Below are 15,066 nucleotides of genomic sequence, written 5' to 3'. Positions count from 1 at the left end.
AAGTCAGGGCGGACAAAAAACGTAAAACCATCAACTGCCTTTTGTTTATCCGGTCTCGCCCTCTCAGAGATCGCTTGCCTCAGATTGAAGTTACCCAAAAAGATTAAGATCGCTCTAGGCTTGTCACTCTCTTTCCGATTTTTATGGATATTAGCAGGGATACGATGTGCTCTCTGAACCTCCCTGTCAAAATCCCAGTCTTTTAAGTCCATAAAGGCATGTTCGAACAGTTTTACAACGAATGATTTCATATCTGTACCCTCTGACCCTTCAGGGATTCCCAGAATACGTAGATTGTTTTGACGCGATCTGTTTTCCAATGACTCAAGCTTCCATTGCATATCCGTTAGCTGCTTTGCATGCATATCAACCTTATTGGAAGCAGCCGCTGACTCCGCTTCAGTAGAAACAACTCTATCTTCCAAATTGGTGATCCGTTCTCCCAAGTTCCCACATACCTTGGTCAGTTTCCTGACTGCCTCTTGTATTTTTCTGACTGCTGCCTGAGACTTACGACTCTCCTGTCTTGCTTCCTCTCGATGCGCTAGAATCTCCTGGTGAATAACCTCCAGAAGGGACATTTGTGCAGATTCCCCACCTAGACCATCTGTGGCAGTATTAATCTGCGGCTGCTCCTTCTTCTGGCTGTGCATTCTCGATCTCAATAAAGTTTTCACCGCTGTATTCGGGGGACTACCTTCAACTTGTTCCAAATCACTGCCAGAGTCTAAATCACTGCCTTCTTGTTCCAGGCTGTCCTCCTCATCTTCCGACCATTCTCCGCCCTCTGATACAGAGAAGAATGCCTCACTCGGGGCTTCTTTTTTACCGCAGTGACTCCCCCCGGTATCGTCCTCCAGGATCCCTTCTAATACTCGGGGTATTGCTGAGACATTATCCGCAGGTTCAATTTCAGGAGCCTCCCCCTGCTGTTCTTCCCCCTCTATATTTTCAACAGTATTAGGTTGCTCAATATGCCCCCCTTCTGTGTCATCAGGGGATCCCACATCAAGCTTTTGTGTAGTTTGCGTCTGAATCTGAGTTAAATCAGCCTTAATATCCTTGGAGTCTTTATTTTTACTCACTCTCTGAAAAATATCTGAAATTGGGATAGTACCCTGGGAATCCGGATTTGATTTGCTTGCCCCTTGCTGCTGTATCGGTTTTTTAAGTGAAGGGGAGCCTTGATTCTTCTTCTTGTTGCCCTCTAAATCTATCAACGATTCTGCTAACTCGGCTGCTGCCTTCCTCCTAGCAGCAGCTTTGGCGCTGGTGTTCATTTTAGGGGCCATAATTTCCCTCCTCCTCTCTTTCAGCCCAAACTGCTCCTTACCGCCTAAGATACAATCGCTCTTAGTATCCTCCTCCACTTTCAAGTCCAGGGGATCCTCCAGAGTGTACCGTTTCAGCCCCACCTCGCCTTGTACAGAGCTCGCTTGACAGCACAATCGAGTATCAGCTTGCCGTAATTCAGCTGAGCGGGATCTCCTGCTCCGCTGCCAGCTCCGTTTTAACCAAATGCTCCGCACCGCTTGTCTGCTGAAGGCAGACTCCACGAACTCCACTGCCTCCGCCTCCGCCTCCGCCAGCAGTCCGGCAGCCGCCCCGCCTCTCAGCCTCCTCGTTACCTGCAATACGTCCAGCAAGAGCCGCTTCAGCGGCTGACGGCGGGTCAGTTTCATGCAGCGCCTTTTTTTATTTTTTTCCTCTCAACGCCTGATCAGCTCCAGCTCGCGTCTTTTGCTTCGCATACCTGACAGGTCAGTTTCTCAGACATTCTATCGATACCATGCCCTCACAGTACGTTCGGTAGAGGGATTACGGGGATTGTCAAACATTCATAGTGCACCTCCTCAATCGAGCTGCTTCCCGGCCGTCTACACGGCCGCCATCTTGCCCCGCATGTTTTCAAAACTAATTAAATTATATGATCAAGAGCCAGGGGTAGTACCATTTATGCAAGATCAGTCCCCCCTAACCCCAATGCTGGAAGCGGATGACAGGGCTAGTTTAGAATTGGATATAACAGCAGAGGAGATAAAAATCGCTCTGAATGAACTGGCAGCTGGTAAAGCGGCGGGACCAGACGGTCTGCCAATAGAGGTATATAGGGTGTTGGGGGATGAAATCCTCCCCTTGCTTGAAGATCTTTTTAATGGAATAATATGCTCAGGTATTATCCCGGACTCATGGAAACAGACCAATATCGTTATATTTCATAAAAAGGGGAAACCAGAGGAGAATCCAGGATCATACCGTCCGATATCGTTAATAAACACAGATGCTAAGTTATACTCTAAAGTTTGGGCAAAAAGGTTAGGACGGATTATTAGCCAACTCGTTTCACCATGGCAGCATGGATTTGTCCCAGGGAGAGGTACCACGGAACATACAGCAAGGGCAATTTCACTATTTGATGCAGTCACTGCTACGGGTGGAGATATGGCTATGATCCTTTTGGATGCCGAGAAGGCTTTCGACCGTGTGGTCTGGGATTTTATGTGGGAGATATTGGTCAGAAGGGGTTTTGGAGAAAAATGCAGGAAAGCCATTAAAGCGATGTACATGGACCCAGTTGCTAGAATTACTACAATGGGTTTTCAATCAGATGAGGTAGTGATTAGAAGAGGCACCCGTCAGGGGTGCCCTTGTTCACCCATACTTTTTTCATTGTACATTGACCCGCTAATTAGGAAGATTCTTGCATCCGATAGAATATCTCCTGTTGTATCTTATGGTCATACCACCAAGTTATTGGCGTATGCGGATGACCTGGCAATCGTCACTACTAATCCGCAACCGGCAATGCAGGAACTAAGTAGTTTGGCTCAGGAGTTCGGGAACTATTCAGGGTATAAACTCAATACAGAAAAAACTATAATAATCTGTTCTAAGAACATTCAGAAAAGAGATCAAAGGTATGTGGACTCCGCGGTCTATCTAGGAGTAAAAATTAATGCAAATGTAAATTATGGGCCTTTATTAGCTACAATTGACAAAGAACTGAGAAGGATCGATGTACTACATTTGTCTCTGATCGGGAGGGTAAATGTTTTGAAAATGTCAATGTTCCCAAAGCTATTGTATCTATTCCGTGCCATACCGCTATTAATTGATGAAGGCTTGATGAAAAAGATGGAAGCAGTTTTTTCACAATTTTTATGGCAATATGGCAAAGTTAGAAGATCGTTAGCTCGACTTTCTACACCGTTAGAGGGAGGTGGATTATCTGCACCTAACTTAAGGTTATACCATTGGGTCTGCTTATTGTTACGTATGAACCATCTATTGTATTATGATCTTCCTGAAGCACTGCATGGTACCCACAGAATCCCCACAATCTATGAACTAGTAACGGGTGATAAGGCCAGGGGGATTCTAACACGTGAAATCAATGTCCTGTATTTTAAGCGGAGTAAAAGTAAAGTGATGCTGTCTGCGTGGGGGGCATGGAAGGCGGCGTTGACATTTCTTAAGATTCCTAAGATTAACGGTACAATAGATCTCTGGAACTCAAGCCCATTCTTACATCTTGGACAAAACAGGAATAGTGGCCTCTGGAAGAGCTTGGGCATTAGATGCTTAGGGGATGTAATGTGTAAAGATGATATCCTAGGGTTTGAGGCCTTGCAACAAAAAATTGGTATCCCCTCGAATCACTGGCTGTTATACAAACAGCTAGAACAAACAGTGAAGGCACTAAGACCTAGGGTTTCTATTCAGGAGCTAAATCCACTTGTACAATATATAAAGACTGGGGGTAAAAAGATTAAAATAGGCTATAATCATCTTTTACAGGGATTGGAAGAGGATATCGGACAAGTAGAAAATGCCTGGGCTGTAAGAATAGGAGATCCAGACATTGATGTGGATTATGCTCTGGCATTAAACAGGAAAGTATTAAGAGCGACCAATCTGAAGGCACAACATTATAAGATGATTTTTAATCTTTACTACACCCCCGCTAAGCTGTTTCAATGGGGTAAAAGGGATACAGATAGTTGTCCAAGGTGCAACCAAGGTCCGGCAGATCTAATACATATGTTTTACTCTTGCCAGAATCTCAAGCCCGTTTTGAAAGAAATGGAGAAGTTTCTATCGGGGCTGCTAGAGTGTCAAATTCCTCTATCCCCAACTACTGTTTTGATTGGCAGGGATGAAAATCTTAAAGTTGATCAGGAAGCCGAAGCCTTTATTTTTCTGTGTGTCGCTGTTTTTAGAATTTTAATTGCGGCGGCCTGGAAAGACCCGATAGCTCCCACATTTCAGATGTGGCTCACGAGGTTACTAGGGACCCATAATATTGAAGAATGTTTATATAATTTTAAGGGTAAAAAGAGGAAAGAGCATGGCAAAAAGATATGGGCTCCGCTAAGTAACTGGAGGAAAATAAGATGATGGATTTTATTTGTCCCTATACTACCTATTATGCTTTGTAAGGTAACGTCTTCCTATGATGCCAATTTATATTTAAGCCATTTGGATTGTGACTACTACTGGTAGTTGTTAAAGAATTATTTATATCTGTGAATCTGTTTTAATCCTGATGTCTAAATTTCCGATATGTCTTGTTTTTTGATATCTGATATCTGTAATCTGTAAATATGTATGTGTTTTTCGTATTCTGATCCATCTCAATAAAAAAAAATTAAAAAAAGGAATTTAAAAAAAAAAAAAAAAAGGTAGACGGTAGCGGCTCATGGAGAGAGTGCCGTGTGGTGGTGAGGCGGGGCGGGGAGGGGCAGGTTGGGGTTTAGTAAACTCTGGCTCACGGCCGACCGGAGTAATTTCAAAAAATAAATAAATAGAACGAATTTCATTGCACGCGCTGAAACACATTTGGTGTTTCAGCTCAGCGCATGCAATGAAATTTGCCCGCGTGTTATGTATGTTGTATGTATGTATGCATGTTATGTAACGCACTCTGGCATCCCACATGGGGATGAGTAGTGCTATATAAGAATTCAATTAAATAATGTGTGATTTTTAAATTATTAGTGTAAATACATGTACAGACCTATACGTCTGGCATTCTTACAGTGCATGAAAATCTCCTATATATAGGGATTGAACAAAGTCAAAAGCTTGCCTCCAAATCATAGTTTCTCTTAAGTACTTGCGAAATGATAACAAGATGTGCCTTTGTTTCCCTTCCATTACTTTAGCATCTAGGTGTTAGGCTCCAAATTGCTACCAACCAGAATCACAGTAAAAAAAAAAAGGGCTGATGGCCCTTTAAATTAGTTTTTGTTTTGGGGCCACCTTGATTCTAAAATAAGAAAATCTCCTTGCTGCCTGCACTTCGCTTTTCTGACCAGAAAGCAGACAATGTCTGCCGCTGCTGAGCTGTGTCATAGTGTTGGCACATTACACCAGGACAAGTTCAGCATATCTCACTTGGGCCAGATGGATCCCATAGGCAGCTCTATAATGGGAGCTGAATATGTGATCTGTCTGGATACCCTTCATTCCTGAACTGTGTAATAAACTCCACAGTCATAATTTATAAGCTAGCTTGCTTTATACGTAGAGATCTCTATAGAAGAAGCATCCAGAGATGTGGACTTGACGTTGAACACGTGAATTTCTTTGCTATGCATGGAATGTGATGTTTGTACAAGGTATCCAGAAAATATGCTAGAGTTAGTTATTACAGTACCGGTAAATTGACATGAGAAAAACACTTTTTACTGCCTCGCAAAATGCACGTAACAATTACTTTACACCACAGAGTATAAGTCAATCAGTCAATCAAGTAATTGTAAGCGCGCTACTCACCTGTGAGGGTCGCAAGGCCATGACTGACTACCACAACCAAATCAGAACAACTAAAAGTAACTTCATCCAAAACAAAATCCTCGCCAACTCCAAGGAACTCTTCAGTGTCATTCAGGATTTCACCAACCCACGCAGTGAAGCCACAGACATCACCCCATCCCAAGACCTCTGCGACAAGCTTGGAACCTACCTCCACCTCAAGATCAGAACACTCTACGACAACTTCGTCGACCACCCACTAGACGCCACATCCAGCCCTCTGCCTCCCAGAGACACCAGCCAGCCCACCATCTCCAACTGGTCACCTATCACGACTGAGAACACCGCTCTGGGACCCCCTCCGACCCCACTGAACTCATTCACTTTCTGAAATGGTCCAGCTACAAAGTATAGCTTTCCTTTAATACTTACATTCTACATAGTGACTCTTTAAAAGTGTTGTTCATATTATTTCAATTAAAAGCGCTGAGGGGGGTACACAGATCTGTTCAGCCGAAGAGCCAGGTCTTGGGAGCCTTCTTGAAGGTGTCCAGGGAGGGGGCACATCTGATGTCTGTCGGTAGCTTGTTCCAGGTCATGGCTGTAGTGTGAGAGAACGATCTTCTGCCTGCTCTGGTTCTGTGGATGTGCAGGGTTTCAGCTAGTGTGAGATTGGCAGATCGGAGGTTTCTTTTGGGTACGTGGAAGTTTTTCCGACGTTGACATATTTGGGTCCGTTGTTGTGTAGGCATTGGTAAGCGTAAGTATATGGTAAACATTGTGAGACCAAGATGAGGTGGGACAGCGTTCCATAGCCTCAATGCTGACTTTGTCTCAAAACCTACTACCTAGCATTTCGAAAACTGCTCAAACCCTACCTCTTTGCTGGTTAACCCAACATGGCTGTATTCAACACTGGGACACTCTATTTTTGGTAATAGTGTGCTCACAAATAGAAATACACGGCCGGACTGGGAACAGAAGCCAGCCCCAGCAATTCCACTTGATCGGCCCCAGGGTGAGGGGGGAGTGTTACTAAGAAGCGGGTGGGGGATACTAGTGTCAAGCACTTCTGCTGAAAAACCGGCCCCCACTGATCAAAACTAACACTGGGCGAAGAACTACGCTCCGTTCGCGGAGCTTGCGGAGTTTCGGCAACTCCGCGTTCCGCGGAGAACGCGTAGCTGTCGATTACTCCACGATCCGGTGCGTAGCGTAGTTCTCGCGCGCTGAATAACATTATCGCGTGCGCGGCAATAGCTTACCTTGGTTCTGCGTTTACTTTTTCCCGGTCGCGTGTGCCACCATGTAGGTTCGCGCGATATTTAGCGCGATCACGCACTTTTGTAGTGCGAACAAGAAGATGAGTTCCCGAACATGTCGTGCACAACCCGAACACGTTACTTGTGACCCGGAACAGGAAATAAGGAAACGCAAGCGGGCGGGACAAACCTCTTGGGTAACTTAGCGCGCTAGCCATCCCGAGCATGCAGGCAGCGCCCCGAACACGCGCACCGCGCTCCCGAAGACGAAAAACGGCACGCGAACGGGTCTAGCAAGCAACTACGCATGTCCGCGGAGCTACGCGTAGCTCGCGGAGTGCAAGTGAGTCTTCGCGTAGCTCCGCGGAGTGCGGCTCCGCGAACTACGCCCAGGGTGAATCAAAACAAGGCCCCCACCCTGCCTGCCCACAGGGAAACCTCGTGCTACGGCCAGTCCGGCCCTGTAGAACTAGAACTTGAAATTCAATTACAAATGTATATAGAAATAGATAGTATTTGTGTAATCTGGTTTTGTCAAAATTAAGGCCTGCATGACAGTTGGTCATAATTGAATTGTAAAGTAGCTTGAGATGTTTTCAGACAAGTTAAGGTAGGAGTCACAGTACTTCCTGGTTCATCTGTTTGAAGTAGAGGTAGCACTTTCATAATGCACGTTAAAGCCGCCCTTTAAAGCATCATCTCGGCGTGGTGCCAAATAAGTAGAATATGTCTGAAAATTGCCTTTTAAGTTTATGAGGAGCACTGCAGCAGGTAAAATGCTATATTACCTCGAGTGTTGAAAGTCTTTGCACCGTTCAGACTTTGGAGATGTGGGGCGGGGTGGGGGGACTTTTCATCTTGTCTTCACCATGGCAAAATCTCTTGCTAACATTGGAATTCAGTATGCACGGTGATATAAAAGAATTTATGGGAAATTGTCGATGATTCCTTTAAACATACATTCAACCAGAAAAACAGCAAACTAGACCTAAAGCAAAAGATATGTGTAAACAAAAATAAGTCCCCATTTATATTTTACTGTAGACCTGATTCCTATATACTGTACTGGTTATAAGTCCCCCTTAGCACCATGTCTCTGCCTGGGCCTGCAGCAGGGCGCAATTGCAAGGTGGCTTCAGCAGATATACATCTCAATCAGAACACAAAATAATGAAGTAATAAAGCCTGATGAAGCAAACATGTACCAGTCAGATAATGACAGGCGTTAAATTACTTGCCCAGGGCCACCACCATTATCTTGGGCGGCATTAGATGCAATTCTTAAGAGCTTTAGTGCCATGTGCAAAAAGCTTAACTTTGATATTTACGTTCCATTTTATACAACATTTGAAGACATGGAATTTAATCTGCCATGGATATGAGATTAACTCGTCCACGTTCATTTGCAGTTATGGCAGCCTCTGCGCTCCCTCCTGGCAGATTAGCAGGCAATATTCGGAGTCCAATGGCCCTTCTGACTTTCAAATGGTTACAGATTGGATATCATCATTTTCTAAACACTACTCTTCTTGCATATTAACACTTTAAGTGAAAATTCATTGCTAAGCACTTGCTTTTAGGTTTAGCATTTTCGCATCCATGCTTTAATAAACATTTCTTGTATATCAACGGGAACATTTTGCAGCTTTTTTATATATAGAATTGGCATCAAAAGAACACTGAAGTCCAGATTTATTGCACTTCAGTGTGAGTGGCATCTTCAAGATTTTGAGCAAGAAATAGTTTGGAGGCCCATGTTCAGAACAACGTTGAATCTTATTAGCCATGTTCTGCTAATTCAAGCCCCATGATGCCAACAAGTTGTGAATAATAAAGTTTAAGATACAGGAATAGGCACAAGTAAGATACAAAAAAGGTTTACTTTCTCAGGGGCCTCTTAGAAGTTGAGGTCCCTGGGCAATGGCCCACACTTTAAAACGTCTCTGCGTTAGTGTGGGCACTCACTCGGTGTAGGTGATGCACAACAGCATAAGCAGCAACGCCGATCAAGCACCATACGCAACCACTATTTTGCATCAAATGTTGATCTTACCGCAGTGACAAAATCACTTTGCATTAAAAGTACAAGCATTACCTAACTAATGTCTATGGAAAAGGGACACAACAGTGTGGCAACAATGTCAATGCCCTTATGCTTTATCTGGCATTGTGAAAAACCTAAGGCCAAATGAAACCAGGTGCACAGAGGGGGAATTTTACCAAATCTCCACGCAACGCAGTGCAGACTCCCGCTAGGCTGCGCTGCATTGCTATGACAGGAAGGAAGCAGGAGAGCCATATTTTCAAAGCTATGTCTCTCTCCTCCCCTTTCCCTTGCACTGGCACTGATTACAGCTGCTGTACGCCACACACCACCTTAGTGCTACGGTGTGTGTGTGAGTCTAGCATAGGTTTTGTACAGGAAGGATACCCTTCTTGTACAAAAATAATATGCCTAGACTCGAGGGAACGCTTTACCTATTTTGTATACATACTGCACAGTGCAGCACGCATGCAAAGTCAGAAAAGGAAGGAGAAATGAAAGCATTTGTCCTTCCTTGCACCTAGTTTAAAAGGGCGCAGTTTTCTCACGTTTATTGGGTTTAGCGTGAGAAACCTTGGGTGGTTGCATGGGATCCGCAAAGTAATTCCACGTAGTGATATGCACTGCTTCGCGTTACTTTTACGTTATTTCCAGTGTTAAACAAGATTAACGCGGGAAAGTAAATAAGGAAAGAAAGATTTCGCGTTGATTTGCGTCACTTTGGTGACGCAAACACAGCACAAAATCTTAGTCAATCTCCCCCAAAGTGTAGAAGCAGAATAACGCATGATATTCCTAGGAGTAATGTTCATTTAGTACCACTGAGTACCTTTGAGCTGGGTAACAATAAACATCTGTTATTCAGGACCAAGATGCCACTTTGAGGGTGAACGTGTGCTTTACAAATGCACACGTTATGTTATTTACCAAAAATGACGCATTTTGCACTGATGTCCGTACGTTCAAATGTAAGGGTGAAATTCCAGCAGAATCCTTACCCTAGGCAGAGCTGGCTCGTCTTTGATCCACATAGCACTGCTTAGGGTTTCACTGATTTAGTGCTGCCAATTTTTTAACCTTGGTGCTGCAGAGCGTGAATTTTAGTCAATCTGGGCCTCAAAGCTTGTGGTTTTCGTAAGTTACACTTTTAGAGAACATGATAAACCACGTAATATATTTTTGGATAGCAGGTATTCTTTTTTCTGAGGTTGATGTTAATAAAAAAAAATTAGCATTTTAAAAACTGCTTTTATTTGAGATTGTGAATGCAGATTTTTATTTTTTTTCACAAGCACGTTATCACTTTTGTACTGGGGTGTCCATTTCCAACTTTTGACTATTGCAAATGTTTGAAATTATCTAATGAGTAAAATCTGGACCCAATGTGGGGATCTAGAACACTACACATTTTTCAATTCCAGGCAGCACTTAATTCAGCAAGGTATCTATTTTTCACAATGCTATACCAATAATGCTCATAACATTAAAATATTGTTGACGATAAGTGCAACACCATATGTATTGTGTAAAAATGTACACTTGCATCTTTGTCACATAGTTTACCTATTTCTAAATGCAATGTAGATTACATTTTCTGGCGCTTAACTATGAAGATACAAGAGACCATATTATTGAAGCTACAATGTTGCTCGTAGGTCACTTCATGCCTTTGCGCTGCAGGGGCGCGTCTTTATATTATGGAAGCACAAGTGCATGGATCCTTCTGTAATATGGGAATTAAAATGTGATGCACCTGCACTTTTTCAGGACATGTGCATTCCAAAATTATAATTATCTAATTTCCATTTGAGCATGCAGCATGTGGGGTCCTTCAGTATTTCTCAGTACCTCTTAAAATATTTCCCATAAAATTAAAGGTCCATGAAGAGTGTGCTCTAAAGGATGAAGTCAAGGCTCAAATGTGAGCTGATGATACATATCTGCACGGCACATCATTAACATTTAAATGTGGTTCTCCCAATAGTGAAAAGTGCGACTTGCAGACTTTGGTATAAAGGTTCATGTAAACGAGCTAAAAAGTAATGAATCCATTTTACATTCAGCACAGTCGTATTATGCACACTTCATGATTCCTTCTTCACCATTGAAGCAACGACTGATCCGATTACACTGCCGTGTGTTTAGAAGGAACACTTTATCCATATGTACCTTTTTTTTTACTCTAAGCCCCCAAATATGTCCTATTGTTATCTTTGAATTTGTTTAGAACTTAACAGCTTTAGAAACGTCTATATTTTCTGTCTAACAAAACAACAGTATAAAATGTGTCTGTCTCTAAAGTTTAAAGAGGTCCTACAATTGTATATACAAGCAGTCTTCTTTGTCCAATGCTCGGACTCTATCAATCTCCAACATTAGGCATTCTACAATGTCTACTTATTTTATGACATCAACTTGGGTTTTATGATTTCTTGAGACATCATTCAACGGATGGCCCCTTTTAGGTTGTACTATGGTAAAACGGCAATCTGGCTCTTAATTGTCTTCAAAATGAGGTCTCTGTTTGTCAATGACATCTGCAAAGAGTTTGACTCACTCTGTTGCATGGGTTGCAGATTGCGGGCCTCATATACCCATTGCGCCGCCGGTGTGTCAGTTTTTTTGTCACATCGGCAGAGCAGTGCGCCTGTCCATATTTACAAGGCCACGTAAAGTCACCACGCATGACTTTCATGGCCTTGTAAATATTGGCACCTTCCACACATTACTCTGCGTGAAAGGGACGTTCCATGGGTGTTTCTGTGGGTGTTCCCACACAACATCCATGGGACCTGACACATTCCCAAATTTACAAAGTTTTGTAAAGCTGGAAATGCGGCAGAATCCTACACCCCCCCCCCAAGGGAGACGTAGGAGTGGTGCAACGGGGAGAAATACTTTTATTGCTCCTAGTTTTTTCTGATTTCTAGGTGTGCTGCATCTGCAGCACACATAGAAAGAGGAAAATGCCATCAATGATAGTTATCGTGCAGGAAGGCGCCCCTTCCTCCACAAAAACAATCATCCCCGCAACGCAGGCAACCTTGAAACATGACGCATGGATGCTTGCTCTGGTGCATGGCATTCAATTGTGCACCTGTGCAGGGGAAAACACTTGAATCTGTTGTATTGTTGTTAATTCAACGCATTGTTGTGCTTTTAAAGTAATGCAGCTCGGTGCAGCAAAATGGCTTGCGCTGCATAATTTTTTTTTGTGAATGCGGCCCTGCTTCCCCAATTGTACTGTGTGTTTTCACAATGTGCACCTTCTTATTACGGGAATGTACAAGCAGCTGCATTCTGCAGCAAACATAGAAAAAAAGGAAAAAACCTCTTGTGATTGCTTTGTGCAGGAAGGGTTCCCTTCCTGCACAAAAACAATCATCCCCTCAATGCAGGCACCCTTGCACCGTAGTGCAAAGGTGCCTCGATTGGCGCACGGCATCCACTGTGCGCCGGCACAGGGGAAAAGGACAGGAATGAGCCGTATCTCTTAGATACGGCGCATTCCTGCCCTTTTCTTTCACCGTAGGGCAGCACAACAGGAAGGCCTGCAGCGCTGCCCTATGGTAAAACCTCATAAATGAGGCCCTCACTCTTCCCAGACACTTACACTCTTAGTGCTCCATAAATACATTTTATTAAAGTGTTGCATGTAAAGACCACAAGTATTTGTCTTTGTTAATGATGTTGATGCTCATGATGAACAATGAAATTATTTAAAACATAAAATTAACTATAAAAACAAGAAAATAAATTGTTTTAAGAGAATGGAAAAGATGTATTGCCCCATTGAGGCTACGCAAATGTTAACAGCATGAAATATAGTTGAAAACCTTTCTTCTCTACATCAACTGAGCCTGGAAAAAAATATTGCAATAGTATATTTTATAGTACACATTTTGAAGCCAAAACAAGTCACTTATTCATAAATATGTTCAGGTTTTATGATACAAGCCAAAACTGGTCTGTTATTATTGACTAGTTCTTAGCAAAGGATTAGTTGCAAGGGGTTGATCTGCGTCCCACCCACAAAAGATAATTCCATTAAAGCACCTTTTTGCAATAATGTAGTTGATTACCCTTGCTGTTGAAAACTGCATCAAACCATTGATACCATATTTGTGCCACATGTACTAGGAACTAGTTTATCAGTCGATTTGCAAATCCCCCTATTGGATGTGGATTTCCTGCCATGACCCCACCCCCACCCCTGCAGCCCTTTGACCCTCCGTACTCCTCATCTAAGATGGACCAGACAGCCCAGTTTGGCTTCTTGCACCACTCTAGATGCCGAAGAACAGGTGAAAACCTTTCGGAAAAGTTTGTACCACACATTATACTGCATCAAATGCGAACAGAAAGCACCTCCAAGTTCATTTTATGCAGTTTATAAGGGAAAAGATTTATATTGTCCCTAACTTACGTCGTTTCACCCAGTGGCGTAGCAAGGTCTGGTGGTACCGGGTGCAGAAAATTTCTTGTCACCCCTGCTTGACAAAATGGCAAAAATATGTGTTTAAAACACATATTTTTGCAATTTTTTCACCCCCCTCAGTGATGACACTTGTCACCCCTGGCTTGACAAAATGGCAATAAAATGTGTTTAAAAAACACATCTTTTTGCCATTTTGTCACCCCCCCCTCAGTGATGACACCCGAAGCCGGCTCGCAACCCCCTTCCTACACCACTGATTTCACCAGTCATAAGCAAAGCGGAAGACGTTGCATTTTCTCGTTGACCACCTAATGATATCAAAGGAAGTGACGCAGGGGTGTAACGAAGGACCCTGCAGCCCCTGCAGCACAGGGGACCCCATGCATAAAGTGATCCCCAATTTTTGTCGAAGCCTATGCATGCCTGTGAGATATGAAGTTTCAAGAAGTGGCGTAACAACACCTTTTGCCACCCGTGGTGGCCCCTGAGATTGCCACCCGCAGCCGCATGTTAGAGCAGGGGGGTTGCTGTCAATTTCCATCTTTGCTGCCCTGCAACTGCCACAGGTAAGGGGGTAGTCTGCCGCCCCAAAAACTTGTGCCGCACGGACCCTCCCCTCCCCCTTGCTACGCCACTGGTTTCAAGGGCCACCGCCACGTTGTGTAGGGCCCCCATCATTTTGCATTACGCCACTGAATTGACGTCATTGAACCTATGTGCCAGGTTATTGCCCATTGTTTGTTTATGTACAAATTTTGAAAATTCGAAGTTGCTGGATGTCAATGAACATTGATCGATAAAACAGACAAACTATGAGTTACTAAAACTATTGACAGAAAAATCATCTTTCATTTTCCTTAGTGTTTCAGATAATCTCTCAGATGTTTACTGGTGCCTCGGTTTGTAAGCTCAAAACCATATTTTCCCAGGAGGCTAGAATGACAAAAATATACCAGCCTCAGCCATGCATGATGCATTCCACTGAAGAATTAACAAAGACCATCTGCTTCAATCTGCTTAAAGAGCAGTTCTCTTACCTTGAAATGTTGAAACTCGGTGTCACCCCTCCTCCTCCATTGCTAATTCCATCTACAGCACTGCAGTCTGTAGGAAAAGAGATTTGATCTATTTCTGTTCTTTTCTCTTTCAGTGACTGTGACTGTGGGAGGAAAGCAGCACTTACTGGGACTTTACGACACCGCGGGACAGGTGCAGTAGTTTCTATTAAGTGCACGTTCACTGCTATACTTGTAAAATATTACAGTCCTTCGAGTTTGTTACTTTGAAAAGTTAATACATCCTATTGTTTAAAACCTGAGTTACGATATTTTGTGACTAGACCTTGTGCATTGTTTGATGAGATATTTCTACCATTATTCCTGACTTATTAAAGTGAATTGATTTATTATCTTATTTAATAAAGATGTTGATATACCACTGGCCAGCGGCAAGGGCAATGAAGTGCTTCACAAGTAACTTATAGCAAATTGCAGTAATTTCACCCATTGACAGTGTATTTTGAATATAAAATGTATTGTTATATGTGTTCTTTTACTGACTATCTA

The 15,066-nt window shown here is 43.1% G+C and overlaps 1 protein-coding gene across 1 annotated transcript in view; it reads left to right on the top strand.

Moving 5' to 3' along the window:
• Positions 1–15,066, top strand: part of RHOJ (ras homolog family member J) — a 512,290-nt gene that overhangs the window by 346,262 nt on the left and 150,962 nt on the right. Inside the window, exon 2 of the mRNA XM_078660325.1 lies at positions 14,652–14,710. Coding sequence (XP_078516451.1) covers positions 14,652–14,710 — 59 coding nt within the window. The remainder of the gene's footprint in view (positions 1–14,651; positions 14,711–15,066) is intronic.

The sequence above is a fragment of the Lissotriton helveticus genome, chromosome 9 (genome assembly GCF_964261635.1).
Source record: "Lissotriton helveticus chromosome 9, aLisHel1.1, whole genome shotgun sequence".
Taxonomy (NCBI): Eukaryota; Metazoa; Chordata; class Amphibia; order Caudata; family Salamandridae; genus Lissotriton; species Lissotriton helveticus.
This window is presented reverse-complemented; position numbering and strand designations above follow the sequence as displayed.